At 59.2% G+C, this 27,789-nt stretch overlaps 11 protein-coding genes across 11 annotated transcripts; 4 read left to right on the forward strand and 7 right to left on the reverse strand.

Moving 5' to 3' along the window:
• Positions 1–11: 11 nt before the first annotated feature.
• Positions 12–1,975, forward strand: HRG_03705 (uncharacterized protein; the record flags this gene model as incomplete). Its single annotated transcript, XM_044862176.1, has 3 exons — positions 12–846; positions 900–1,002; positions 1,060–1,975. 3 exons carry the CDS (start codon positions 12–14, stop codon positions 1,973–1,975), a joined length of 1,854 nt encoding a protein of 617 aa, XP_044723202.1.
• Positions 1,976–2,092: 117 nt separating this feature from the next.
• HRG_03706 (pfkB family carbohydrate kinase domain-containing protein) lies at positions 2,093–3,058 on the reverse strand (the record flags this gene model as incomplete). The annotated part of the gene is made up of 1 exon (XM_044862177.1): positions 2,093–3,058. The coding sequence occupies one exon, from the start codon at positions 3,056–3,058 to the stop codon at positions 2,093–2,095; it is 966 nt and encodes a 321-aa protein (XP_044723203.1).
• A 626-nt stretch (positions 3,059–3,684) lies between these two features.
• On the reverse strand, positions 3,685–4,497 carry HRG_03707 (2,5-diamino-6-ribosylamino-4(3H)-pyrimidinone 5'-phosphate reductase; the record flags this gene model as incomplete). Its single annotated transcript, XM_044862178.1, has 1 exon — positions 3,685–4,497. One exon carries the CDS (start codon positions 4,495–4,497, stop codon positions 3,685–3,687), a length of 813 nt encoding a protein of 270 aa, XP_044723204.1.
• Positions 4,498–4,901: 404 nt separating this feature from the next.
• HRG_03708 (2OG-Fe(II) oxygenase superfamily domain-containing protein) lies at positions 4,902–6,292 on the reverse strand (the record flags this gene model as incomplete). The annotated part of the gene is made up of 2 exons (XM_044862179.1): positions 4,902–5,606; positions 5,672–6,292. The coding sequence occupies 2 exons, from the start codon at positions 6,290–6,292 to the stop codon at positions 4,902–4,904; spliced, it is 1,326 nt and encodes a 441-aa protein (XP_044723205.1).
• A 504-nt stretch (positions 6,293–6,796) lies between these two features.
• Positions 6,797–7,998, forward strand: HRG_03709 (peroxisomal targeting signal 2 receptor; the record flags this gene model as incomplete). The annotated part of the gene is made up of 3 exons (XM_044862180.1): positions 6,797–6,969; positions 7,057–7,282; positions 7,339–7,998. 3 exons carry the CDS (start codon positions 6,797–6,799, stop codon positions 7,996–7,998), a joined length of 1,059 nt encoding a protein of 352 aa, XP_044723206.1.
• A 392-nt stretch (positions 7,999–8,390) lies between these two features.
• On the reverse strand, positions 8,391–10,450 carry HRG_03710 (DEAD/DEAH box helicase domain-containing protein; the record flags this gene model as incomplete). The annotated part of the gene is made up of 4 exons (XM_044862181.1): positions 8,391–8,533; positions 8,594–8,640; positions 8,716–10,032; positions 10,095–10,450. The coding sequence occupies 4 exons, from the start codon at positions 10,448–10,450 to the stop codon at positions 8,391–8,393; spliced, it is 1,863 nt and encodes a 620-aa protein (XP_044723207.1).
• A 563-nt stretch (positions 10,451–11,013) lies between these two features.
• Positions 11,014–15,037, reverse strand: HRG_03711 (inner centromere protein, ARK binding domain-containing protein; the record flags this gene model as incomplete). The annotated part of the gene is made up of 4 exons (XM_044862182.1): positions 11,014–11,646; positions 11,700–14,678; positions 14,729–14,819; positions 14,871–15,037. 4 exons carry the CDS (start codon positions 15,035–15,037, stop codon positions 11,014–11,016), a joined length of 3,870 nt encoding a protein of 1,289 aa, XP_044723208.1.
• A 498-nt stretch (positions 15,038–15,535) lies between these two features.
• Positions 15,536–19,289, forward strand: HRG_03712 (SMC proteins flexible hinge domain-containing protein; the record flags this gene model as incomplete). Its single annotated transcript, XM_044862183.1, has 7 exons — positions 15,536–15,562; positions 15,613–15,653; positions 15,707–15,827; positions 15,878–17,556; positions 17,632–18,379; positions 18,443–18,966; positions 19,025–19,289. The coding sequence occupies 7 exons, from the start codon at positions 15,536–15,538 to the stop codon at positions 19,287–19,289; spliced, it is 3,405 nt and encodes a 1,134-aa protein (XP_044723209.1).
• Positions 19,290–19,469: 180 nt separating this feature from the next.
• Positions 19,470–21,081, reverse strand: HRG_03713 (MOSC domain-containing protein; the record flags this gene model as incomplete). Its single annotated transcript, XM_044862184.1, has 4 exons — positions 19,470–19,761; positions 19,821–19,941; positions 20,037–20,148; positions 20,209–21,081. The coding sequence occupies 4 exons, from the start codon at positions 21,079–21,081 to the stop codon at positions 19,470–19,472; spliced, it is 1,398 nt and encodes a 465-aa protein (XP_044723210.1).
• A 278-nt stretch (positions 21,082–21,359) lies between these two features.
• HRG_03714 (D-alanine--D-alanine ligase) lies at positions 21,360–22,514 on the reverse strand (the record flags this gene model as incomplete). The annotated part of the gene is made up of 3 exons (XM_044862185.1): positions 21,360–21,491; positions 21,545–22,090; positions 22,146–22,514. 3 exons carry the CDS (start codon positions 22,512–22,514, stop codon positions 21,360–21,362), a joined length of 1,047 nt encoding a protein of 348 aa, XP_044723211.1.
• Positions 22,515–23,190: 676 nt separating this feature from the next.
• HRG_03715 (L-lysine 2,3-aminomutase) lies at positions 23,191–24,793 on the forward strand (the record flags this gene model as incomplete). Its single annotated transcript, XM_044862186.1, has 3 exons — positions 23,191–23,788; positions 23,847–24,397; positions 24,470–24,793. 3 exons carry the CDS (start codon positions 23,191–23,193, stop codon positions 24,791–24,793), a joined length of 1,473 nt encoding a protein of 490 aa, XP_044723212.1.
• Positions 24,794–27,789: the final 2,996 nt, after the last annotated feature.

A 27,789-nucleotide genomic window follows, 5' to 3' on the forward strand; every position in this document is an offset into this window, starting at 1 on the left:
CGGCAAACAATATGGCGCCCATCAGCAACCAGTCGCCTCACATAGGGTTTCACACGCCCACTCAACAGGCCACTCGAGATAAACCCAGCCCTCTACGGATCGTGAAGCGCAGCCGACTGATCGATCACCACGAGAGTAGCCCGAAAGAAATCGCGTTTCCCAGTGACGACGGCGTAGCGGGCACATCAGAGTTATTGGACAGGAAGTTCCCGTTGAAGATCGTCAAGAGGCGTAGCCGACGCAAGGCCCCAGCATTTCTGTCGGATGAACCGGGCACAGACGGCTGGGAGCAGAACGCGGGCTATCGGCCCAGCTTCTGGGCCAGCTCTGTGGAGCTGAGCCGCCCGCGGGGACGAGTTTGGGAGGAGACGCTGACGCGGTGCCGCGGACTGCTCACCAAGTCGACTCCCTTCCTCAAGGACTCCAGACAGCCGTGGACTATGGGGAGGAGCGGTGCGCATCGGCGAGCGCCCAGCTGTCGCACGGCTTCGTCGGGCTCTTCTATCCTCGACTACGCCGACTACACCCCCTCGAACGGTCCACCATCATCCCGGCAGTCGTTCGGTGCCCGGCCCGCCGAGCGGCCCGCATCGCCTCTGCACAAATCGCCCGTGCCTCCACAGTCGACACCACCCCTCGATTTCTCGCGAGCTGCCCATCCCTTTGTCCTGTCTCCTTACATTTCCGTCGTTTCTCAGTGTACCGGTCAGGAAGCAGGCCGGCAGTCTGCCTGGGCAACTGTCGAGGTGTCAGGCAGGCTCTCTCGGATCCCTTCATCTCGATCGCCATCGGGGAGCGGCGCACAGCCGTTAGTCTCCAGGGGCTCGTTTGTTGACCACCAGCTAGGTATATGTCCAATGCAGCAAGCAGGGCAACACAGCTACTGACATGGAAGGCAGATCGCTTTTTCGAGTTCGGCTGCCTATACGACCTCAGCGTCGAGATACTGCCTACCACGGAGTCCGCAATCGTCCAAGTGGTACAGGAACAGGCTTTTCCTACGTGAGTTGACGGAGATGAAGTGCAAAGTGCTGTCACAATCTGACTGACTTGTTGCAGCACCATTCATGCAGGGTCAAGCGTCATTCTCCTCGTCCACGTCCAGATAGACTCGGAGAAGGGGAAGCAGCGCAGCGGGACCGGACACGTTCGCCAAAAGTCGGACGAGCTCATAGAGGATCTGGAACTGGAGCTTGGCAGCTCAGCGGTGGGGTTCATGCACATCCGCGTGTCGTACTCTCACTCTGCCTTTCCCGAGCAAGTAGGTGCGGAGCCAGATGCGGGCGGCGTTTCCGGCTTGAGGAGCAGAATGGAGACGACGGCCACGGCCAGCCTGGTGAAGCAACATAACGCCTTTTCGATGTGGTCGCCTCGACCCGAGCCCCTGCAGAGCCATATACTTCCGCTCGTACAACGACACTGGGGCTTGGAAAAGGCAATGTCGATGAAGAGACTAATCATGGGACAAGAGCAACAACAGTCAAGGAGACTGCAAAGGACCTGCCAGGGGAAGACTGAAAAGGCGGACGCGCTGGGCTCAGACTCGGCAACCGCCCGCGCACCCACTACGCGCGCACCTGCGAGGCGGGCCAGCCTGCATGCAGACCGCACTTCCAAGGCCTCTACGCTTGGCCCGGCTGTCGGGAAGCGAGCGCAGCGGCTGCTGTCCCCGGTCCCGCCGTCGGCGCCCTCCTCGCTAAGGAGCAGCACGAGCTCGGAAGATGCGCGATGCTACGGGGGACCACTGGACCCGCGCAATTCGGGGGCCAATACGAAAGGCATCGTCGGCCCTGCCGGCTCCTTGCAGCGTCGGGTCCAGGACCGGGTCGGGACGCGCAGGGGTTCGGCGGCTCCTACCAAGGCGTGGGCTGCATCGGATCCGGAAGAGGGCCGAGAGGCCCAGCAGGACAAGGAGACGTTACATGGCAAGCCCATGAAGGACACGGGGTTCTGGAACTGGGGCCTGTGGTTCTAGACGCGGCAGCCGAGGCGGGCGGGGCCCCAATGGTGGGACGTTGCAATTGCCTTTGGATTGTGGTTTCTTTTTGCCGTGCTGTATGTACAGTACGGAGTATGTATGCATGTTCCGACTCTATTCTAGTTCATCCTTCCACGGAATAGATAACTGGGAACCTCTCCTGGAAACGGTAATGGCCGCGGCGCGGTTGGCTGCCTTGACGGCCCCGTCAATGTCAAAGTCGTCGGGGCTGGCGTGCACGGCGGCCAGGGCGTAAGAGCCGACAAAGGTGTCGCCGGCGGCAGTAGTCTCGACGACGTCGACCTTGTGGGCGGGCACGAGGGCACTCTTGCCCGCCTTTGTGGCGTAGTAGACGCCGCGGCCGCCGAGGGTGACTACGACGTTTGCGACGCCGCGCTCGAGGAAGAGGGAGGCGACGCGCTGCAGGCCGGGCTCGTCGTCGAGGTCGGACTCGGGGCAGCCGGCGAGGATGGCGGCCTCGGTCTCGTTGAGGATGAGGTGTGCGAGGCCGACGTAGGCGTCGAGGGGCAGGGTCTGGGCCGGGGCGGGGTTGAGGAGGACGGGGACGCTGGCGGCCTTTGCGGCGGCGAGGGCCTGGAGGACGGTGTCGAGGCGGATCTCGAGCTGCATGATGAGCAGATCGGGGCGGGGGTCGGGCAGGGCGGCGAAGTCGGCGGGGACGAGGGCGTGGTTGGCCTCCGGGGAGAGGATGATGCGGTTCTGGCCCGAGGGCTCGTCGACGATGATGATTGCGATGCCGGTGCGCTGGCCGTCCAAGACACGGAGGCCGTCGGTGGCGACGCCGCACGAGGCGAGGCTGGAGCGCAGCACGTCGGCATAGGGGTCGGAGCCGACGGCGCCGAGCATGGCGACGTCGACGTCGCCGTCGGCCAGGGCGTCGGGGCTGCGCGAAAGCCTGCCGACGGCGGCGGCCTGGTTGGCGCCCTTGCCGCCGGGCGCGGTGCCGAAGCGGCTCGAGGTAAGCGTCTCGCCCGGCAGCGGGTGGTGGGGCACGTAGGGGACCAGGTCCATGTTGAGGGAGCCGAGGACGGCGATGCGCTTGCGGGGCGGTGCTGCCATTGTGTGCATTTGGTGTTGTCGGGCTGTCGTTGGACGAGAGCTACTCTGGCGGTTCCTTTGCCTCCACCGGCGCTTCTCGTAGCACCCTTGCCCTCGTTTTGTTCGGCTGGCGAGGGCTTTGGACTTTGGCTTCAAGAGTCGGGCGATGGAGGCGAAAGATGCCGAGGGTGAAGATTGAAGCAGAAAACTGGAGAGGAAGAAGAACCGGAAAGCCGAGGAACATTTGAGCCCTTGGAGTTTGGAGCTCGGCCAGCTGCCTAGACTGGCAAGGTGGGGGAGGAGGAGGGGCCACCAATATCCCACTCCGCCGTTGCGGCCTTTGCGCAACGCTTCGCAGGCGGCGAAAGTGTACTGCAAGTGATGGTAGCGCGTAACAAGAGACGGAGTCCATCACAGATCGGTAATAATAGCGTGACCGCCCGTGAGAACTTCACATGTCGGGATGCCCTGCCCTGTCTGTCGTGTGTGGCATGTCGAATTGCACTTGTTGGTCGGTTGGTACACATGGACCTGCAATGACATTACCGGCGCTCCACGAGCCCCAGAACGAGGATTCTCGGCATCAGATGTTCACGGAGGAGCACCATCAATCAATCCGACCGGCTCGGCCGCCGGCGTCTCTGCCTCTAGGCACGCAGCCTGCCGCACAGCACCACGTCCTCGCCAAACGGGTGCCATGAAACATCAGCGAGCCTCGCGGCCGGCACGGGGCTGCCCTCGCTGCCCAGCACCCTGTCGGGAGACACGACCGTGCCTCCCTGGCCCAGCCACGTCGGCGCAACCGTGACAATGACAGAGTCGACAAGTTCATGATGTGCGGGGTCCAGCAGCGAGTTGATGACCTGGCCTCCGCCCTCGACCATGACGCTCGACAAGCCCTGGACAAGGAGCGCGTCGAGCACGTCGCGCCAGTCGAAGCGCATCCGGCCCCCGCCTGCGCCGGAGACCGAGGGCCTGACGTGGATGAATTTCCCGCCGTGCTGGTGCAGAAGCTCGACGCTGTCCCGCGGCAGCTCCTGGGCCGGAACACCGGTGAGGACAAATGGCGCGAGCCCGGCCCCGGCGCGACTCACTTCAAAGACCTTGTCCGTGCAACTGGGCGTCCAGCGAAGGTGCGGGTCGAGGATGACGGGCCGCGGCTGGCATGCCGTGCCGGCGATGCGGCAGTTGAGCGCCGGGTCGTCGGCCAGGACCGTCGACACGCCGACGAGGATGGCCGCATGCCGAGACCGGAGGTAGTGCGTCATTGCCTTGGACTCGGGGCCCGAAAGGCGCGTTCGGACGCCGGGCGCAAGCGACAGAGTCGAGTCGAGCGACGTCGCAAACGTGAGGGTGACAAAGGGCCGCCTGCTGGCGTCGTCGGGAGCTTGCCCTGGCGGAGGGAGTCGGCGCTCAAGGACGGCCGCGGAAGCGGCGGGGAAGGCGAGCTGCTCCGCCATGGCGAGGGCGCGATGGGACTCCAGCACTCCCTTATTCGAGACCTTGAAGAAAAGCAGCTTGGGAGAGGACGCCCTCATGCAGTGAGGTTGAAGAAGGCTGCGTTGAACGATGCAAGTTTTTAGGGACCCAAGGTGCCTCGAGTACTAGTGGTGATGAGTCGGGGTACCGTTGATAGAAGATGCGTGCATATCCACATGGTCTTCTATCCAGCACTACTAGGAGGGTACAACAAGGTAGTGCGACGACAAAACTGCAAAGCTGGAGCATCGCAGGTCCCGACGTCGCTCTGCCTTCAGCGTGCCTCGGCTGACTTACGCCCTTGGGTAGGCATGCATTATGCTGCATCTTGTTGCAGGCTGCGACCTTGTGCCTGCTGCTGTCCGCAAGGTTGAAAGCCCCCCCTTCAGAGCGGTTTCGAGCCCGCCCGGCCCCCCATGGGTTTCCCGTCTTCATCGAACTCGGCCCACTGGAAAAAGGAGCAGCCATTCTTGCCAGGCACGTTGCTTGCGTGGCACATCCAAAAGTACTTGCCAAAGTTGTCCCTCTTCTTCTGCACCACGCGCAGCACGCAGGGGACCTCGCATGCGCATCGCGGCGTGTGCCGGGGGTGCATCGCGCGCCGGTAGTCGCGGTACGTGATGTTGATGCGCCTGTTGCCCGCGACGGGGTGCGGGTCGATGGACAGCGCCGGCGTGATGCAGTGCTTCCACTCCTCCTGCATCTCGGCGTGCATGACGAGCAGCGAGTTGTGCGGCAGGTGGATCGAGATTTGGCCCTCGGCGTCGCCGCCCTCGGCGCTCTTGGCGTCGCCGTCCTTGGGCAGCACCCGGCGGACTCGGAACTCGCGCGCGACCCCGAGCGAGACGGATCCGATGACGGCTCGCGGGCCCAGGTACGTCAGCTGGTCGCTATGCCAGCCGACACTCTCCTGGGCGCCGTTGTAGCAGTTGACAAAGGCCGAGTTGGGAGCCCATCGATCTGGGGATTGATGCTTCAGCTTCTTGCCGCCGGGGTACCGTGTCTTGATGCGGTGTTGGATTTCTCTGTTGACGGCCTCTTCGACAACGGGCTTGACCTTGGTCAGCTGGGGCGTGATGCGTCGCACATCCTGGGACGTAAGGCAGGTCAGGGACCACGGTAACATGCAAATGAGGATGATGAGGCGTCACCAACCGTGAGCTTTGATCCGTTGTAAAAATACTCGTCCATCTGCGCCCGCATGGCGTCGTAGCTTTCCACGAAGAAACCCGATGTATGGGGGCTCGACACCACGCTGTCAAACAGTTTGAAGGTAATCTTTTCAAACGACTCGGCCTCTTGCAGCAGCTCCCGCAACAGATCATCTGCGTCCTGCGGCGGCATGAAATTATGCACAATGGTGCAGGGCGTGTGCTCGGCCACGTCGTCCGGGTCATACAGATGCAGCGTGCTCCCCCTTTTCGACTTGAGCTTCTTCCTGGTCGGCGACGTCGAGGCACCAGGCAGTGCGTATTTCTTGAGCGATTGCTGATATCCAACCACGACCTTCTTCGCGTCTGGCCGGGCAGCCGCTTGCAGCACGGCCGATGCCTGGCTGACGGACCCCTCATGCGCCAGAAGAGCATCGAGGAGTGTTTCCTGCTCCAAGGCCGGATGGAGAGAAGCCAGGAGAGCGAGCTTGATCTCAGTGGGTTCATCGCCATCTGCAGAGCCTGCTTCTGCCTCTGGGCTTGCCTCTGGGCTTGCCTCTGGGCTTGCCTCTGGGCTTGCCTCTGGGCTTGCCTTTCGCTTGGGCTGTGTGAGGAACGGCTTCATCGTCCTGTCCAGGTGTCACGTAGTTGTAGTGCTCGGGAACAGTTGGGGGGCCGGCCGCGAAGCACATGAGAGACCGTGCTGTGTCGAGCTGGCCGGGCGTCTCTCTGCGATGTGCCCGGTCCGAGTCATCGCGCCACCAGTCATAGCGCTGACCATCAGGTGCCATGCATGACGTGTTGAGACTAATTACTTCGTAGAGCGCGACAGTATCTCGACGCGCCATCACGTGACATTAATCGCGGGGCTTGATGGACCCCCGTTGGCCGCACTCCACCAGGCCATGCATCTATGCATACCCAGGCCCCCACAATACACGCTCACCACCAACGAATCAGCCATCGCCTTATTTTACCGAGGCACATGTCGAACAAGACTGTATGAAGCTGTCCTCCTGCCGCCAGGCCATGGTCCACGTCGCCGGCATCTGCGCTTGCTGAAATACCTTTGCCGAGGACTCGCGGCATCAATGCGCCGCCACTTCGCCAACGCCTGGATCCCGGCGAAATGGCTGCCATGCTGGAGTTCCGCACGGCGGGCTTCAACCCCTACGCCGTCAAGTATTCGCCCTACTACGACTCGCGCATCGCCGTCGCGACGTCGGCCAACTTTGGCATCGTCGGCAATGGCCGCGTCTTTGCCCTCGGCCTGACGGCGCGTGGTGTCCAGGTAGAAAAGACGTGCGTAGTACTACTCGTGGCCAGACGAGGTCTCTCATGCGGACGAGACTAGAGCGACGACGGGCTAATGCGGCTGTCGCCTCGCAGCTTCGACACAAACGACGCCCTCTACGACCTGGCCTGGTCCGAGATCAACGAGAACCAGCTGATTGTAGCCTGCGGTGATGGATCGCTCAAGCTTTTCGACCTAGGCGTCAATGACTTTCCCGTCATGAACTTCCACGAGCACAAGCGAGAGACCTTTTCCGTCTGTTGGAGCCCCATCACCAAAGACACCTTTGTCTCTAGTTCATGGGACGGGACCGTCAAGATTGTTCGTAGACCTCTTGTCTCCTGCCGGCGGCGCAACACGCTGACGAGCCTTGTCAGTGGTCGCCGACGCGAAATCACTCCATAACCACCCTGCCCATAGGCAACTGCACCTACAGCGTATCCTTTTGCCCGTCTAATCCGGCTCTCATCTCGGCCGCGTCCTCCGACTCACACCTCCGAATCTTCGACCTGCGCACCCCTTCCTCAGCAAAGTACCACATGGTGGCCGCCATACCCGTCCATGCACCGCCGGCCACTATGCCCGGAGCCGCCCCTGCCGCCGCCGGCGCCTCCCCCCCTGCCGAGATCCTGACGCACGACTGGAACAAGTACAACGACACAATAGTGGCCACCGGCGGCGTGGACAGGGTCTTGCGAACCTTTGACATTCGCAACCCGGCCGGTGGACCGCAATCACTGATGCAAGGCCACGACTACGCTGTCCGCAGGCTGGCCTGGAGCCCCCACGCAAGCGACGTCCTCATCAGCGCCAGTTACGACATGACGGTGCGCCTGTGGAACGATGGGTCCACGATGCCACAGCTCTCCGGGCCAGGAACCGGGGCAGGCCGGCAGATGGGCCTGATGAACCGGCACACCGAGTTTGTCACTGGCGTTGACTGGTGTTTGTTTGGAGCGGGAGGATGGGTGGCCTCCGTCGGCTGGGACGAGAGAGTCCTGCTGTGGGACGCCAACACGTTGATGGCGCAGCGATGAGCTGGGCGAGGGCCATTGGCGGCGGGGAGCCGTGTGACTCGAGTCGCAGGTGCAAAGCGCGCAGGCAAGAGGGCCTTGAGCGTGGTGTCTCTGGATAACAAGTAGGACCTTGGGAAGTCGGTTTATCACCGTACGAATGGTGACTAGAGTCTCGCAATGAGGATGACGCTCGCTTCATGGTTCGTACATGCCGGAGCTTTGACACAAAACGCCATTTGCAGACTTTCCTGACCTCTAATATACATCAGGCTTTGCCGCCCAATCAACAGCAATTTTTCCCTCTGCGCGCCCGTGAGATTGTTCTTGATACAATTACAGTCCTCCTCGACACACGAACGGCTCTCGTTATCGCGGAATTCGATCCAACGCCATCGCATCAAGAGGCGTCTTCTTTACCACCGCCCGCCTCCAGAGCTCCTGTCCCTGCCGCCGAAACCTCCGGAGCTCCTGCCCCTGCCTCCGTAACCGCCGCCTCGCCCAAAGCTTTGGCCCCTGCCCCCCCTGACATCGTCCTTGCGTGCCTGGTGACTCATTTCTGTGAAGGGATCCGACGACCGGCGATCGCGTGAACCGCGGTCAAAGTCCCTCGAACCACCGCGGCCAAAATCCCTCGGACCACCACGGCCAAAGTCCCTCGGGCCACTGCGGGCCAATGCCCGCTCGGCGCCTGCCTTGATGTTCATGTTGGACCTCGACAAGCCTTGTTTCTGGGCCCACTCCGGTGACACAGCTGGTGGCTCGGGGAAACCCACGCCCTGGACCGCCCAGCGATTCAGGTCGTCAACAAGCTCTTCCCTGTTGGAGGTTTGGCCTCCAAAGAGGGATTGGTACGCAATGCTGAAGTGCCGCTTGGCCATCTGCATAAGCTGCGCCACGTCCTTGTGATGTCGGGTAGGCTCTCCCGACTCAGGGTCAACAGAAGCGCTGATAAGCGAATCGTTCTTAGCTAGCGGCAGACCCTGCAGGGTTCTCCTGGCGCTGTTCATGGACAGCGGCGGCATGAACAGCCACCCTTGGCCGTCCTTGCCCTGTCGAGCGGTACGGCCGAGACGGTGAATATATGACTCGCGATCCCGAGGTAAGTCTACCTGCAGAACGTGGGTGACGTTGGGGAAATCCATGCCGCGAGCAGTGACGTCGGAAGAGAAGAGGACCGCGTTCTTAGCCTCGCGAAACATATCGGCAGCCTTGCTCCGCTGCCCCTGGCTGAGCCTCGAGTGGATGGCGAACGTGGAGCACGGCATCTTATCGTTCCTCCTGCCGTGATAAGCCATTTCTGCACAAAGCTCGACCATTGCCGTGGTGTTGAAGTAGACGATGGCCTTGAAGGGCGACGAGTTTGCGGGATCCTCTCGGAACTTGGTCATTTCGCGGTCGATTAATTCAAAAATGGAGGGGAAGGCATTGGCCCAGGAGGCAAGAAGTACAATGTGCTGGGGGACTCTGTCGTGTGTCAAGGACTCGTTCTCGGGGATGGTCTGCACGAATGTGAAGTCGTCTGGTCGGATCATTGTGCGAGCTAGACGGATGACGTTGTCGGGTATCGTGGCCGAGACGAGCATTGTCTGGCGAACCTTTTCCTTGGGCGACGGAAGGCGGCTGACGATTTCGTCGAGTTCCTTTTCAAAGCCGACATCCAGCATGCGATCAGCCTCATCGAGGACAAGAGCGGCCAGATTGGGCGCAGCGATGCCGCTTCTCGGGTCTGACAGCAGGTCGTTCAAGCGACCTGGCGTAGCGACCAGGAGATGGCAGCCGTTTCGCTGCACCTCTCGCAACATGAGGGATTTCTGAGTGCCTCCGACGGCAGATTGTACGACGAGACCAGTGTTCTTGGTGACTCGACGGGCCTCGACGGCAATCTGTTCTGCCAGCTCTCGGGTCGGGGAGAGGATGATGCCCCGGATATCATCCGACCTCGCGCGGTAAGATGCGCTCCTCCTGGCCAGGGAGGGATCCTCGTTGATCATTCGTTGCAAGAGGGGCAGAAGGAAAGCCAATGTTTTGCCAGTGCCGGTCTTGGCCTGCGCGACACTGCGATGAGTTAGCTTTGAGTGACAAGGGCCGCAGCTGAAGAATTTTCGAGGCCAACTCACATATCGTTGCCTTTCAGAGCTGGGTTGATGGTCTTTGCTTGGACGGGCGTCATGGCCTCGTATTTCATGTCCCGCACGATGGCGCCCAGCAGGTTCTCGTGGACGCCGAGCTGCGCAAGGTCTGCGAAATTTGAGAGTTCGCCGGGAACAGAATCCTGGCCTTTGGAAGCGTCTTGGGCGACTGCTTCAGTGCTGTACAGACGAGAGGCCAAGGCCAATGTGTTCAGGCTCAGGGGCGCATTGCGGCGAGAGAGCGACGCGGCGGTCGGCAGCGCGGCGCGTGTGCGAAGCATCATCGACGTCGACCTGGCAGCGCCTGCCAGGCCAGCGCAGCGACGAATGCCCTGCCTGAACATGATGACGGATGCGGAGACGAAGGAGCAGTAGAACAGACGGGCGGTTTGGGGCTCAAGATGTAAAGAGAGGGGGGAGAGGAATTGGAGGATGGGAATTCACTCAGGATTGCAGAAGGACAACCATTTTGGAGATTTTATCGCCTCTGCCGTACGTCCGCAGAAAAAAATTGGCCTTATCAGGAGTTGGAGCTTTACCTCATCGGGAATGAAGGGTGTCCCTAGCCGGGGGCGGATAAACGATCCACCTGGAATACGTACCTCTTTCCATGACCAGAGCATCCGCATGGAAGCTCTCACAGAACCTTGACCCGGCCATCACCACCGAAAAGGAACGGAGTTGTTGGAGGCCATCATGCACGTTGCGACTTCGACGTTGGTCGAGTGCGAGGCGATGAGCTATGCTGCCGTCCTCAAGACGTCTTGATATTCTGTCGACAATTCCGTACGCCCTACACCGACCGGTCAGACCACCCGTGTGTTGATGCTCATGTTCGTAGCAATGCAATGCCATGCCATGCCTTTGAGGAAAATAATTAAAAGCCCCTTCACCATTCACTCCAGCATCATAGCATCTCCTTGCTCATCTCGTAAGACCACCCACCCTCTCGCCTGAGCTTGTCACGCGCGGCAAGGTCCTTTCTGACGTCCTCCTCGGTCAAGCGATCCGCTCCACTCCAGTTGGCGCTCGACGTCCTCGCCCGAAACTTGTGCCATCTGTCCTTGCTCTTGTGGAAAACCTCCTCCATGTTCAGCGCTGCCGGCGGGCCAAAGATTTGCGACGGATCCATCGTCTCCTGGAGCATCAGCGCGCGGCGAAGATCAGGCGAGTCGGCCCAGGCCGCAACGCTCATCCCGTTGGCCTCGTCGTCCTCGTCCTCATCTTCGTCGTCTGTTTGGATTTCCGGCAGTTCAATCGACTCGCCGTTCTGGAAGCGCGGCGACGATCGCGGCGCTGACTTGGCCGTCGACTTGCTACCATTGTAAGCTCCAGGACGGGCAGGCGTCTTGTACGCAGGGCCGGTCGCGTTTGCGTTGGGTGCAAACGGAATAGCCCCCTTGGATATTTGTGCCATGTCCAACGGATGCGTCGCCTTGGCTTGGTTGTTGTGCTGAGCAGTAACGGTTGCCTTGAACAAGTCCCGGGTTGCGCTCTGAGGAGCATTCGCGTATCCGTACATGGGCTTGGGTGGCAGGTCCTACGACAAGTATTAGTTTGGCTCGGAATCACGCGGCAGACAACGCGACTTACCTTCTTATAGCCGCCAGATGGTCGAACTGGGGGCCCCTTGATGTTTCGCGAATGGTCCAACTCAGCGTCGTCCTCAAACGCGTCGCTAGTTCGTCGTCGTTTCGCCTCGTTGGCTTGATATGCCGGTCCACCTCGCGAGAGACCTCGCTTGGCTTGCTGGTCATCACTTCGCTCCGGGCCCAGAGTCCGCTTCGTGCCTGCCTTGGACGTGTTTGACAAGAGAGCGTTGACTGGCCGACTTGTTTCGTCCTGCGAGCGATGCAGATTGGACGTCATCCGAGACTGTGGCCGGGTTGTCTGCGCGTCCCCCCTCGCACTGGACGCGGTCGACGCAATCTTTTCCTGTGCACCAGCCGATGCCGGAGGTCCGTTTGCGTGAGAACGAGCAGCGGGAGGCGGGGCTTTTGTCTGCTTGGCCTTTTCCAGCGCCGCTCTCCTCTGGGCGGGAGTCTTTCCCTCGTTCTGAGATGCAGCGTGCTGATAGTCTTGCTGTCTTTGCCGCTCGGCCTCTTGGCGACGCCATTGCTCTTGCTTACGCTGATCCTCTTGCGCCGCTGTTCGTTTGCGCTCCACATCAGTCTTCAAGTCGCGTCGCCGCTGGGCTTCGCGCTCGTCTAACTCCTTCTTCTTCGCCATCAGGTCCAGTGTCTTGGGTCGGCTAACAGAAGATGGAGCCCTCAAGCCAGGTGCCGATGACTTTGCGTGCAACGATGCCTTGCTCGACTTGCTCACGAGTCGGTTCTGCGACTGCAGACCAGAAGGGCCGGCTGTGTCGTGTGAAGCTGTGGAAAGCCTGCTGGAGGTATGGTACTGGGACTGCGATCCAGTGTTGACTCTGATGACTGTTGGGACTTGCTTCGCCTTGGCTTGGATTTCCTTTGCAGGCTTCACAGGTCGTTTGGTCTCCTTACTTCGGATGGACTGGCCCGGCCGGGTGGAGCGAGCAGCGGATGGTGGCGGAGCACTGGCCAGGGCGTCCTCCATCTCGGCGTCTTCCGCCATCGCCTGGTGCTCGCTCTCGGCCGCCTTGAACTTGCGAGGGCTGCTCCTGGTCGGTTTCGGTGTCTCTTTGGGCAGGGCTTTCTCCTCCGCCTTTTTAGAGGAAATTTGCTTCTCCATAGCCGCGATTCGCTCCTGTTCTCGGCTGAAGACGATGGCCTTCTCCCTTTCCTTCTCGCGGGCCTTCTCCAGCTTCTCGTTCTGCGCCTCCATTCGCTTCGCTTCTTTATCGCGGCGCTTTTCTTCCTTCTCCCGCTCTGCGGAGGCTCTGTTACGTCGAGCAGGGGGTCGCACAGGACTGCCATCAGCGCGTTCCGCTTGCTCTTGCATGCCATGGGACCCAATCCTTGGCTTGGAGACAACCGACTCTGATGAGGCAGTCGTGTGGAAGCCTGGACGAGTGGTGGCTGGTGACATCATGGATGACTTCCCTTCGGCACTGACGGCGGCGCTGCTCGCGAGAAGACCCTTGGAACTCTTCAGAATAGATGACAGCTTATTCTTGACTTGCTTCAGGGGGCTATCGCGAAAGCTTCGAGACGGTGATTTGGACGGTGTGTCAGTCGACATGCCGGATACGGTTCGCAAGCTGGGTTGAGAGCCGGAAACGACATGTCTGAGGGACTGTAGCTCCGGGTCCATAGTCGAATGCGCCGTTAGAATAGGCAAATCAGACACATAGTCCGTGTGCTCTTGGGCACTCGAGAGCTGCTCGCTTCGGCTGCTTTCGCTTTGTCCGTGGCCGGAGACTTCGAATTCTTTGTGCCCGATGGTGTCTTTGCCTTGAATTCCTTCCATCACATCTCTAGAGTGACTTTTCGGCAAGGCTGGTCTGGCTTCGGACGTGACGGATAAAGTTGCGGGCGGCTCAATCCAGTCGTCGTCATCGTCGTCATCGTCGTCGTCGTCATTTGGAAATGCTCCTGGAGTGCTCTGGGCCGTTGGCTTCCGCAGTGATGATGGGGACACTGCCGCGATGGCCTTTGGTAGCTGCGACGGCTGCGCACCGGAAACCAGCTTTGGCTGTCCTATGCCGTTCGACTGCGACTTCCCGAGCATATTGATCTGGTCCTGCAGCCTCTGCGTGTATGTCTTGGTGTGGTTGAGTGTGACGCTGTTCTGTTCGCCAGCGTTTCGAGCTTCAACGTCCTCATCAACATCCATCTCATCAGACTTTCCATCTTCGTCGCAATCCATCTTGCCAGGATTGCCTAGGCTCTTGCCTCCAGTAGGTCTGTTGTAGTAGCTCGTTCGGACATGATCCAGCTGGCTTGTTCTCGAAATCCGAGCCCCAATACTCTTGCCGGCTGTGAGCGGTTCCCTGGCTGGCAGAGACGCGAAGTTCAAGCTACTCTTTCGAACCATTGGCCTTATTGGGCTGGAGCCATCAGATGGTGCGTCGTCCGAGGCTTGCTCTGCGTGAGGAGTTTCAACATCTTGTTCTGTCTCCGCCAAGTTCGCATCAGGGTGCACCGTAGCAGACGGCGAAAACGGTGGCGCATCGAGATCTTCATCGCCACCGTGTCGCTCTCTTGGTGAAGTCTCTGGGCCAGAATCTCCCACGGCCTTCATGGCCGCTTCTTGAGCACACCCCATCTCTTCGTCCTGATTCGCTTGAAGTGTTTCCACAGCTGGCTCAACGGAGACAGCTTGAGACGGGCTATTGCTCTTTGACATCGTCACAATCGCTTGGCAGGAGGCCTGGTCGGATTGCGCTTGCTTAGCGTCGTCCAGCACCGGGTCCTCGTGAATTTCCAGAGGTGCGGCGTCTTGACTGCCAAAGTATCCCGAGTCTTGGACCGTTGGCGCAGGAGCTGTCTGCATTGGCGGCGATGCAGCCTTTCGAGAGGAGGAATGCTTCACCGGGCTCGGCGAGTTTCTTGCCGCATTGACGTGTGCTTGAGGAGATTGTGGTCGAGGGGTTTGGCTAGAAAGATTCGAAATTCCCTTTGGCTTTGCGCCGAACACGTCAGAGAGAGGCTATGGCTTGTCAGCTTCACACCAAGGCACGGCGAATCCCGCAGACTTACAACTCGTGATTGCAACGCGTTCTGTTTGCGTGTTGTGTGTGGGGTTTTGCCACGAAGCTTTCCGGGAGTCTTGAAGGTCTCGGCGAGGTTCCTGCAGAGAATTAGCCGTCAATTTCCAGAAGTCGAGTGGGAGCCGCGCTACATTTCATTCTCGTCGAAGATGCTGGCCATGTGCTCGTTGAGCCAATCCAGCTCGTTCCGCGCAGAATAGGAAAACTCCTCCACCTCCGCTTGGGCCACCTGGAGCGCAAAGGCTCGCTCCTCGGCGACCCATGATGCGGAACCGACCTGCGAACGCGGTCCTCTCATGGCCGCCATGCCTGTTCGGATCGCCTGCGAAGCCCGTGACCGCGCTGTACCGAGAGTCGACGGACGGTTCGCTCAGCTGTCAGGTATCATAAAAGCATGAGCGGCATCACCAGGCGAAAAGGCGTGGCTCGACGTAGCAATGGGTGATGCGTGAGAGCAAAGGCGATGTTGATGATGAATAGCTGAGGTGCTCCAATGTCGGCACCCAACATTCCCCAGTCTTGGTTAGCATTTGTTTTGATTGATCCTAAACCGGGCTAGCGTTACCGGCGCCTTACCTCTCCATCAGTGCAGGCCCGCGTCCGCGCTTGGAAAGACCACGTGATGACGCCAGTACACTCACGTGCCGATAAGAAGTCCTTATCAGATGCTCAACACGGCATTGTTTACTCGGAAGCGCGTCTCCAGCCGCCCACCTGGCTGTTAGACAACGACGGCTGGCGTTGTGAAGCGCAGACTTGACGTACTTGCACCTGCAACACGACTACCGCGGGCACCATGAGGGTGATAGAAGTCATCATCGACGTACGCGACCCGTCACCGCCGTTTGCGCATTCTGCTGACTGGCGCAACAGGGCTTCAAGTCGTATGCCGTTCGGACGGTGATATCAGGATGGTAAACTCGGCCAGCCCCCCGCTTCCGTCCCTTGACGCCGCTGATAAGCCCAGGGACGAGAGCTTCAACTCCATCACTGGCCTGAACGGCAGCGGCAAGTCTAATATCCTAGACTCGATCTGCTTCGTCCTCGGCATCACGAACATGTCCACGGTTCGAGCGCAAAATCTTCAAGTACGGTCGCAACGCGGATTCACTGAGTAGGTCGCCGCTAACGCGCGCAGGACCTGATATACAAGCGCGGCCAGGCAGGAGTTACCAAGGCCAGTGTGACGATTGTGTTCGACAACCGGGACACCAAGAAGTCGCCGATAGGGTTTGAGGAGTATGCAACCATCAGCGTCACTCGCCAGATCGTTCTGGGCGGCACCTCCAAATACCTCATCAACGGTCATCGAGCACAGCAACAGACGGTCCAGAACCTTTTCCAGTCGGTGCAGCTAAACATCAACAATCCCAATTTCCTCATCATGCAGGGGAGGATCACCAAGGTCTTGAACATGAAGCCGGTAGAGATTCTGGCCATGATCGAGGAAGCAGCGGGAACAAGAATGTTTGAGGACCGAAGGGACAAGGCGCTGAAGACGATGGCGAAGAAGGAACTGAAGCTTCAGGAGCTGAGGGAGCTTCTGAAAGACGAAATTGAGCCCAAGCTGGAAAAGCTCCGAACCGAAAAGCGAGCGTTCCTCGACTTCCAGCAAACTCAAAACGATCTTGAGCGATTAACCAGGCTTGTGGTTGCTTACGACTACACCAGATGTCAAGAGAAGTTGAAGCAGTCGGCAGCAGACCTGGAGGCGAAAAAACAGCGACTGAAGAGTCTGGAAGACTCGGCGGCACGCTTCAGGAGTGAAATATCGCACCTCGAAGAAGACGTTGGAAAAGTACGAGCCCAGCGTGACAAGGAGCTCAAGAAGGGTGGAAAGGCACAAGCCCTCGAGGATGCTGTCAAGAAGCATGCCAACGAGCTCGTGCGACTCGCCACCGTTCTGGACCTAAAGAACACAAGTCTAGCAGAGGAGAGTGAGAAGAAGGCGGCTATGGAGAAGACAGTATCGGAGCTGGAAGCCACTCTCCAAGTCAAATCGGCGGCTTTTGCGGATGCAAAGTCCACCTACGACAAGGCAAAGGACGACCTTGCGAAGCAGAGCAAAGACGTTGAGTCAAAGGAAGAGCTGCTGCAAACCCTGCAAACCGGCGTCGCCTCCAAGGACGGCCCGGAGAATGGCTACCAGGGACAGCTGCAAGATGCACGGAATCGGGCCACGACTGCTGCGACGGAGCAGGAGCAGGCCAAGATCAAAATCGCGCACCTGCAAAGCCGCCTTAAGGAGGAAGAGCCCCGAGCCAAAAAGGCGAAAGAGCAGAACGCTGGTCTCTTGCGTGATCTAGATGGTTTGAAGTCGCAGGCGCTGCGATTGGAGAAGGAACTGGGCAAACTCGGCTTCGAGCCCGGTCAAGAGGAGGACATGTACAAGCAGGAGTCGCTCTTGCAGCAGACGGTACGAAGCTTTCGAGAGGACTCGGACAAGCTCAAGCGCCAGGTTGCCAACATCGATTTCAACTACGCCGATCCTGTCCCTGGATTCGATCGATCCAAGGTCAAGGGTTTGGTGGCCCAGCTCTTCACCCTCGACAAGGAACACAGTAGAGCAGGCACCGCCCTGGAGATCTGCGCCGGAGGGCGTTTGTACAACGTGGTTGTTGACACAGAAGTGACGGGCACACAACTGCTTCAGAAGGGCAAGCTGAGAAAGCGAGTCACGATTATTCCCTTGAACAAGATTGCAGCGTTCAAGGCATCAGCGCAGACCATTGCAACTGCGCAAAACATTGCACCCGGTAAGGTTGACCTTGCGTTATCCCTGGTCGGGTACGACGAAGAGGTTTCCGCTGCCATGGAGTACGTGTTTGGCAACACGCTGGTTTGTGCCGACGCCGAGACTGCCAAGCGGGTAACCTTTGACCCCAATGTGAGAATGAGGAGCATCACCCTCGAGGGAGACGCTTACGACCCTTCTGGCACCTTGTCTGGTGGCAGCGCGCCAAACTCGAGCGGTGTTCTCATCACCTTGCAGAAACTCAACAGCATAACGAGGCAGCTAAACGAGGCCGAGCAGTCTTTAAAGGGAGTCCAGGCCCGGATCACCCAGGAAAAGTCCAAGCTTGATCGGGCACGCCGTATCAAGCAAGACCTGGACCTGAAGAATCACGAGATCAAGCTCGCCGAGGAACAGATCGGCGGAAACTCGTCGTCTTCCATCATCCAAGACGTGGAGAACATGAAGACCAGCATAGTTGAGCTTCAGGAGGGCATCGTTCAAGCCAAGACGCGTCAATCGGATGCCAGTGCCGATGTGAAGCGGATCGAGAAGGACATGAAGGACTTTGACACCAACAAGGATGCCAAGCTGGTGGAACTGCAAAAGTCACTTGACAAGCTCCGGGTGGGCCTGAACGACAATTCCGTGGCCGTCAAGACGCTGCAGAAGGAGCTTCAGAGCGCGCACCTGGATGTGGAGCAAGTCGGCGGTGATCTCTCAGCGGCGCGAGATCAGCTGCAGGAAGTAGAGCTGGGGATCAGGGCGCAACAGCAGGACGTCGAGAATCTCACAAAGCAGCAATCCGAGCTCACAGGGACGCACGACGCTGTCCAGGCCCAGCTAGACGACGAAAGAGCCAAGCTGCACCAGTTTGACGACGAACTGCGGGCCCTGGATGACGCGGTGCGCTCCAAGAACGCCCGAATCGCCGAGGACGGCTTGGAGATGCAAAAGCTGGGCCACCAGGTCGAGCGGTTCCACAAGGAGCAGCAAGGAGCGGCAGATAATGTGGCTCGGCTCGAGGGCGAGCACGAATGGATCCAGGACGAACAGGATAGGTTTGGCCGCGGCGGCACGCCTTACGACTTCCAGGGCCAGAATATTGGCGAGTGCAAGGCCACGCTTCGCAACTTGACGGAACGCTTCCAAGGAATGAAGAAGAAGATCAACCCCAAAGTTATGAACATGATTGACAGCGTCGAGAAGAAGGAGGTATCGCTTAAGCACATGATCAAGACCGTCATCCGCGACAAGCGCAAGATTGAAGAGACAATTGTCAGCCTCGACGACTACAAGAAGAAGGCCCTGCGGGAGACATGGGAAAAGGTCAACGGGGACTTTGGCCAGATATTCTCGGAGCTCCTCCCGGGAGGAAGCTTTGCCAAGTTGGATCCTCCCGAGGGCAAGACGATCAGCGACGGTCTAGAGGTCAAGGTCTGTCTCGGCAAGGTTTGGAAGCAAAGTCTGACGGAGCTGAGCGGCGGTCAAAGGTGGGTGAGCATCGGCCGGAAAGACGGCTTGCACGTCGACTAACAAGACTATACACAGGTCTCTCGTCGCTCTATCGCTCATCATGGCCCTGCTACAGTTCAAGCCTGCGCCCATGTACATTCTGGACGAGGTGGATGCGGCCCTCGACCTTTCTCATACGCAGAATATCGGGCGCCTGATCAAGACGCGCTTCAAGGGGTCGCAGTTTATCGTCGTCAGTCTCAAGGATGGAATGTTCCAAAACGCCAACCGCATCTTCCGCACACGGTTCAGCGAAGGCACGAGCATGGTCCAGGCCCTGACACCAGCGGACCTGAAGTAACAAGACTTGTTGTTTTACGACACATATGTACGAGGCACGAAGGGCAATCTGGAATTGGTCATATTGGGAACGTGATTTGATGATGAGCATGAGGGAAAGCTTGCGCTAATGTTTCTACGGCTTATACTTGTGTGACAGGGATTGCTCTTTGTACATGGGGTTTGGTTGGCTTTGTTAATATCATGTCGCGCCATTGTGCTTTTTGTCTGGAACCTGGGGCTCTTTTTGCTGCTGTCCTTGGCCGACGTAATAGTGAGCGCCTCGCTGCAGGACATGGACTTGCATGCCCACCTCCAGAACTGTCTGAAGATGCTCCGGCGCGCCCGAAGGATGGAAGACGGGGCAGAGCTGCATGCCGAGGCAGCCGGCCTTGGGCGCACCTGAGTCGATTTCACGATGTTTCCGAAGAGCGTGATCCGGTTCTAGCCGGTGACGTATACCGGTGGCCGGGTCAACGTTGGGTAATTTGCATCTGAGAACTGGTCAGTTGCCAGCTGTTGATGCGCCGAGCCATGGCCAAGTCACACTCACCGCACCGTGCGGCAGGAGACATCGAAGACGCTGGGAGGGGTCTCGTTGCCTCTGCCATCCGCGGGCTGAGTGAACTGAACCGACTTCCAGTCGTCCTCATCATATGCTTCGGCACCAGAAACTTTGAGGTGGCGCCCGGGGAGGGGCTAGGGGTTAGCGACGAAGACTTGGGACGTCAAGTAAGGGAGAGGATAGGAATCGCATTGAACAACTTACTGATGATGTTGCCCCGGAATCTGCGGGCGTCGAGATGCTGAATGGCCTGGTCCTTTTGGATTTTGGTCTCCAAGTCACGTATGCTGGTTAGGCTGAGCATGTGCAAGGGGTACTGCTGAAGAGTCAGGACAAGGGACATGGGGAGAGTGGGCACAAGGTCATGGACACGCACCGCGTCGTGAAAGTCGATTACGGGCTGGTAGCCCAGGGCATCTTTGTGCGGCGCGCAGCGAAAGACTTGCCGCTGGTTAGCCGGGTCCATGCGGAACAAGCCGAGGGGGTGCTTGAGGCCGAGGTAGCGGGCGAGCTCGGGGGGCAACTCGCGCTCCATGTTGAGGGCGCACGGCGTGTCTTTCCAGATCTTGACGGCCTCGTACTTGTAGCCGCGGGCGGTGATGTCGTCGCTGGACGGGAAGTCGAGGGGCAACATCAGCTCCATTTCTGGCACTGCGCTCAGGCCGCGGCTCAGCTTGGCGGCGAGCAGCTGGACGAGGCGCCGGGGACCCGAGCCGGCGGCGCCGGGGAACCGCAGCACAAGGAAGGCCTCTTCCATCTTGCCCAGCTGCCGGCTCGTCTTGCTCGGGTCGGGCAGCCAGATGTCGACCTTGACATTGGCCAGCAGCGGCGCCTGCCTGAGCGTCAGAACCTCCCACGTCGGCTCATGGTCAGTCTCGGCGGCGAGCGGCCTGGGCTTCAGTTGGGCAAATGCAAAGAGGCGGTCATTCTCGAGGCCCGTAGGGAGGACCTTTGCGTGGCTGAGCTCGACGCCGCGGCAAGACTTGACAGGATAGACGTGCAGGCTCTGGATGGTGGGTGGACGGGCGTCGGGCCGCGGGCGATGGGCGGACGGGGAATATTGTGTGGCGAGGTTGCTGTCGGGGCCACGCAGGCCGAGCTTGGTGTGAGTCTGGCGCAGGGCATCGCTGCGCTCGACGGGGATGGGCGGGAAGAGGATCAGGACGGGGATGAAGAAGACGACGAGGGTGAGGGCGACGAGGAAGACGGAGCCCCAGTCGAGGTGCGCCGCACCGGCGAGCCACGTCATGATGGCTGGCCGTGTGGCAAGTGAGACGAGGAGTCCTGCTGCCCGACGCCGGCCAAAGTTGATTAGTCGTTGTAGAGAAGGGGAGCTCTCGCGAGCCCCTGTCTCGTGAGGACGCCGTCGCCGAGTTGATGAAACAAGCGTACTCCGTATGCGACTCTCTGCTTAGCTAAGCGAGGCTATGACGTCGAGCGAGAGTCTCTTTGGTGGTGGTGCGCGAAATCCCTCACCTAACTTCTAAGTGTATACCTACTTCGCACTTAAGCTATGATATATTGATACTATCTCCGGCGTGCTCGACGCATGGCACTGTCCACAATCTCCGTCAGCACCTGCGCAAACGACATGCCCATACCCTTGGCCGTCTGCGTAAACAGAGACTTGCCGGGAAGCATGCCGGCAATCGGATTCACCTGGCGCCGTCGTCAGCGCCGTCGTCGAGTGTCGCGTACTGGGGTATGCTCACCTCCAACACGTTGGGAACCGCGTCTTGCCGGTCTGAGTCGAATCGTATGTCGACCCGCCCTCCATCGCGGCAGTTGAGAAGCCTCCACGTATGCAGCGCCACCTTGCAGGCCCTTTTCACCTGGCCATCGGCCGCCTCACCAAGGACTCGATGGACTACGGGGTGCGCGAAGCTGAGTGCGGTGCCAAAGGGAACGCCCTTGAGCCTTTGCTTGTCCCAGAGGAACTCTAGCACACCCACAACGCGGCTCTCGGCGTCTGATCCCAGAATGCTCACGCTCAAGTCCCGGCCGCAGAGGAAGGGTTCCAGGAGAATGTCCCGTCCCGGAAACTGGGCCCGCAGTCTGTCTACGACTGCCCGCAGAGCCTCTTGGTCCTCTACCTTACTCCATGCCCCAATTCCTTTGCCCGAACCTTCCGAAGTCGGCTTGGCAAACACGGGAAAGGCCGGCAAGCTCGCCGCAACCTCGGGCCAGTCTACCCTTGACTCCTTGCCCGGAACTACCACAAACTGGGCCGTGGGAATTTTGTGATGAGCGAGGAACATCTACTAGTGCATCAATATCGTCGCCCTGACCGACTTGTTTGGATCGAGGGCGTACCTTGGTCTGCGCCTTGTTCAAGCACAAGGACAAGGTCGCTGCATCGGCAAACGTGAATGGAATTTGGTAAGCCTCGAGGAGACAGGGGACCTGTGACTCTCTGGCGGACCCAAAGAAGCCCTCGGCCATGTTGAAGACGAGATGCCACCCTGATCCTTGGTGCTCTGCCAGATGTCGGACCAAGGACCGGATCCCCGGCACTTGGGTGACGTGGTGGCCCAGCGCCTCGAGCGTCGTGCAGATGGCCTCGATCTCTCCATTGTGGCATAGGTCAGCGCAATCTTCCTCTGAATATCCAAGCTCGAGGAACTCGGACTGTTTTTCAAAAACGAGCGCAATGTTGAGCTTGGTCGAGTCTGCAGCCGTCATGTTTGCGAATGCTCGAGGATAGCAAGGGGATACTCATGCACAAGAGATGGTCAAGGCACTTATTCTCCTTATATACGGCATGGATAAATGCATGAATGGGCTCTCTCTCGTCACGGAAGTGGGCATCGCCCATCCTCTCACTGACGGACTGAGTGGGGGGAACCCGGGTCGAACAAGTGTAACGCCCATTACGCAATTGCACCGCTATCTACCTGTTTTTCGTCTTCTTCGGGCAATGCGACTGCACGAGAATAGCGTCGACGGCGGTTCAGGCAAAGATCTTCCATCCGGGAAGATGCTGCCATGCAATCAGGTACGAGACGCCCCACTGGCCTCTACAGGATAGGGGAACGTTGTTCTGTGACGCGATGAAAACAAGTTGGGAGTAGGCTTGTTGGACACAAGCGCACAACATGTCGTCAGCGAGAACACGGCAGCCATCGCGTCATTGCCAGGACATCTGCCAGTGGTTGAAGCTGCATGAGAAGCCGCGGTGCTTCACCCCATCCTAACCCCCGCACATGCGGCCTCATGCCAAAGCGGCTCGCTCGCAGTCGAACATTGGCAGCCACCCCGTTTCCCACGAGATAGAAAAGAGGGCTCAAGAGGACTGACAAGTCTGATTCTCCTGTGCACCCCTCAACCCTCCACTACACGGCCCTCGGCGACAGACGCAATGTATAAGCCGCTGCCTCGTTTGGCCATTTTTTTCAAACGCGCCGCGGCCTATTCCTCCCTGTCGACGGCCCATTCTCCCCTCAGCACGGCCGTCCCCGAAGTCAACCATGTCCCGGTCCTGCACTCAGCCAGCCACCTCTTTGAGGCCCAGGACCCGTACTGGCAAAAGATTCCCCGGTGGAGGGAGACGGGGGCCGACCGGTTCGTGAGCCACAAGTGGCAGATGGGCAACTCGGTGCAGTCGGAGAAGGCGCTCTGCGAGTTCCTGTCGACGGTCCTGCCGAGCGTCATCCCCCCGCAGATCGACATGGCGCCCCATCTGCGAATCACCGACATCCAAACCCCGGAGCACTTCATCGGACGCGTCAGGCAAGGCATCAAGATGGCGCCCATGGCCGTCCGACTGTCGCCGCACATTCTCAGCAGCATCGACTGGCGGGATCCCGTCAACGATCCCATCCGGCGGCAGTTCGTCCCCCTGTCTTCTCCCCTAAACGTCAATCACCCCATGGCCGAGCTGGATCCGATGAAGGAGAATACCTACTCCCCGGTGTCGGGGCTGATCCACCGGTATCCCGACCGAGCTCTCTTCTTTGGTCGGTGCCTTTGTTCTCTCAGCCGCGTGGTTGGTTCGCATGCTAAAACCCCGGCCAGCAACGTCAATCTGCCCCGTCTACTGCCGTTTCTGTTTCCGCTCCTACACAGTTGGAGCCGAGACCGAGACGGTCAAGAAACAGCGCTTCCTGCCCCTTGTCAAGAAGTGGGAGCCTCGATTCAAGTACATTGAAAAGACGCCAGCCCTCAAGGACGTGGTCATCTCGGGCGGCGACACGTATCTCCTCGAGCCTGCCCAACTTGAACACATTGGCGAGAGGCTGCTCGGCATTCCGCACATTCGCCGCTTCCGGTTCGCCACAAAGGGTCTCTCGGTGTCGCCGAGTCGGCTGCTGGACCCGCAAGACGACTGGGTCGACACGGTCATCAAGCTGGAGAAGAAGGCGCGGCGGCAGGGCAAGCACGTCTGCATCCACACGCACTTCAACTCGGCCAACGAGATTAGCTGGGTGACGCGTCATGGGGCGCAGCGATTGTACGAGGCGGGCGTAACGGTGCGGAACCAAACCGTCTTGCTGAACGGGGTCAACAATACGCCTGAAAGCATGTGTCGTCTGGTCCACGCGCTTGGCGATATCAACATCCAGCCGGTATGACCCCCAAACTCTGCTCCCTCAGCGATATAAGTGCATGGCACGATTTAACACGCATGCGGACACTAGTACTACGTCTATCAGGGCGACATGGTGCCCGGCGCGGAGGACCTCCGCACGCCCATGAGCGACAGCCTAGAGCTAGAGCGGGCGGTGCGCGGCCAGATTGCCGGCTTCTTGGTGCCCAACTTTATCCTCGACCTGCCCGCCGAGGGGGGCAAGCGGCTGACCCGGGGCGTTGAGAGTTACGACCGCCGCCTCGGGCTGTCGAAGCTTACAGCGCCGGGGCTCAAGGGCGAGCCGACGACGATGCAGTACTGGGATCCATTGTGGTCCCTGCCCGAGGACGGGCGGGCCGAGGTTTTGGGAAAGTATGGCGGCAAGATGCCGTGAATGTTTCCGGGGTCGGTGTGTTGGAAGTTGGGGGTAATCGTTCCAAGAGAGTGCCCTGAAACCAATGGACTACAGTCCATCCACAAGCCGAACAAAGGGCTCGTTAGTGGGAATTGACGATTGACCTCTTGTTGTGTCCAGACTGGGACACACTCTTCAATGTGGTTCAACGGGGTCCCGAGGTCTCACCAAGGACGACTGTCCAGTCAAATGTCCATAGCCCGCTTGCCTCGAATCTGCGAGAGCGTGGGAAAGACGGTCATGGATATGATTTGTTCCATCGAGATGCCCGAGCATGCACGAGTAGAAGAAAGCTCAGGGTCCTGACGCGAATGCGGGATTCACCCGGAGCTCCGGCAGGAGCCCTTTTCGTGGTTCTCTTTTCTTGATGAAAACCAAAAAAAAATGGGGGTCAAAGTTGTACTGTATCGTGTGAAGCTCCAGGGAGGGGAGCCTTATCTACTGTAATATGCCGTCGGGATGGCAGAGCGGTGGGCGGCGTGCCCAAAGAGGAAGCAACTAGACAACACCGAGTAATCAAACATGCACTCCTGATTTTCAAACATGCACTCCGACTTAAACCCCATTTGGAAGAGAGCCCCACCAAAATTTGGCGCGGCGCGTTCCCAACGCCGTGGCCGCCGCGGCTTGCCGCCGGCGCCCGAGGCCACCTCTGCACACACGTTCGTTCGTTTTGAAGCCATCGTTTTGAAGCTATCACCAACTATTCAGCACACCACACCAACGCCGCCACCGCCGCCGCCGCCTACCGCACAACCGTCACGATGAATTCGACCGATCGCAACATGAATACAAACAGACGATGCCCTCACTTCCACAGGCGCCGCCGGCTCACAGGGTACTACGTAATGCCACCGCCTACAACACATGTGCCTGTATACACACAGGCGCCGCCGGCGGCATCGTACGTCTACCCGATGCCACCTACGCCCTCACAGTGGCAGCAGGGCCGCCCCTCGGCACAGGGACATCACGATAGCTGCCTGTGGGCACAGCCGCCGGTACAGTCGCAAGGGACGGCAAGGGAGCCTGCCCGACAGCCAGGGGATCAGAGGGACACGGCGCCATACAATTTTGGTAGGCAGGCCGGGCATACGTTCGTCCCTTACGTGCCTCGTCCTCCGCCGCGTCAGACGGATCAGACGGATCCTACGGATCCTCCGGCACCGTCACAGTCATAGTCACGGCGTTGATTGATCTCACGGGCGGTAGTCAAAGGTGTGCACATTGTATATATATCGGAAAATAGGTCGGGCCGGGCGTATTGATATATTTGAACGACTCCAAGGAACGCAGCTTCCAGCGTTGGTGATAATTAAATGCTGATTGAATGCGACCGGGCGGCAGCCGCGGCGGCCACGGCGTTGGGAACGCGCCGCGCCAAATTTTGGTGGGGCTCTCTTCCAAATGGGGTTTAAGTCGGAGTGCATGTTTGAAAATCAGGAGTGCATGTTTGATTACTCGACAACACCTGCGGCAGGGGTCCAGATCTGGCAACCTTCACTTTCCCTCCCGGCCTCTTTCAACTCCAACAGCTTTCTCGTGTCCAGATCAAGCTTCGTTGGCCGCTCCCCACCAGCGATGCAGGCTCGTCACTAACGCCGGCAGCCGCTGTTCATCAAACAAAGCCGCTTCTCTTGGGTCCCGTTCGAGCAGGGCAGAAAGGGCAGAGAAGGGCAGACTCCATCCGCATGCGCAGCGCCGGCCATCCCGACTCTACGTCGCTACATCGGCATGCACGGAGCAGTTCCCGGCAAGCAGCCCGAGAAGCGTGCAGGGGATCCGTACGACGTGTGCCCTTCTCGAGTCGTGTCCTCGATGGATGCCCGAAGGAGCAACTGGGGAAGCGCTCAAAACCGACCAAGTCTTCACTTCGAGCGTTACTTTGCGGATCCCGCCGCCCTGCACTCGTCGGCCGTCTTATCTGCAAACATGGGCTCCACGCCAGGCGTCGTGGCCCATGTACAGTACAGACGGACATGCAGACCTGGCTGAGCGGACGGAGCTCTCTCTGCCTCGCCCCGTCTCCAGGCCAGCGCCGACTTGGGCCGTGACATCCCTCTGGAACCAGGACCATACTGCATGTCGCCAGCGCACGCAAATCTGGCCCTGCCTTGGCCGAGACGCGGAATCTGCTCGGCATCATTCAGGTCCGCCCCCATTCCGTGCCCCGACACACACAGTACGGTGTACGCTGGGGCTTCACAAGTACGGACAAGGGAGTGGACCGCGGCAAGCATTACATCGCTATTCTAGGGCAACTGCCAACCCCTGCCAGAAGCAGGCACAGCCAACCTTATTTATACCAAAGCCTCCGCTGTCCAATCCGCATCCGCAGTCGAGTGCTGATGATCTCTCTCTGGCTATTGAAGCAGCCATCCGGCGTCCGACAAAGGTGATTGCGTCCACTATCTGCCATGTTGACCCCCCCCTCGGCGGCTTGGTACGGGACCCGCGGACCGCAACGGACCAAGACCTGGCGGTGAGACTTCCTATTTCTGCTTTTTGCACCATGACTCGTGCCTGTCCAGTACCGCCAAGGCGCAGTCCCGTACATGTGCCAAGCTGCTTCTTAGACGCTAACTTGAGATACTTTACATGATTTTCGCAGCGCCGTCGGTGAAAGCGTTCAAAAGTCTTCATAATCTCGTCGCCCTTGCGCACGTTTGAAGCCACTGCGAGCCGCCATCCATGTCCAGTGAGAAAGCATCCGGCACTGTCTCATAGCCTGTTCGTCTCCGTCTCCCGTTGTACTTCTCTTATCCGATCCCCTGGCCACACAAAGCCTTTCCCACACAGTCGCGGCTGTCAAATACGCTTCTATTGCATGTCACGAGGGTCACGATAACCCACCGCTGACATGAATTGCGACTTGACGTATGCTAGCCTGTTCTCGAGCCTCTTTTCTTGGCGGATTCTACCGTCGCTTATCTATCCGCATCGGCCGACAATGAAGAAGCTGACCTCTCACAGCA

Source organism: Hirsutella rhossiliensis (genome assembly GCF_020360975.1).
Source record: "Hirsutella rhossiliensis strain HR02 chromosome Unknown scaffold00003, whole genome shotgun sequence".
Lineage (NCBI taxonomy): Eukaryota > Fungi > Ascomycota > Sordariomycetes > Hypocreales > Ophiocordycipitaceae > Hirsutella > Hirsutella rhossiliensis.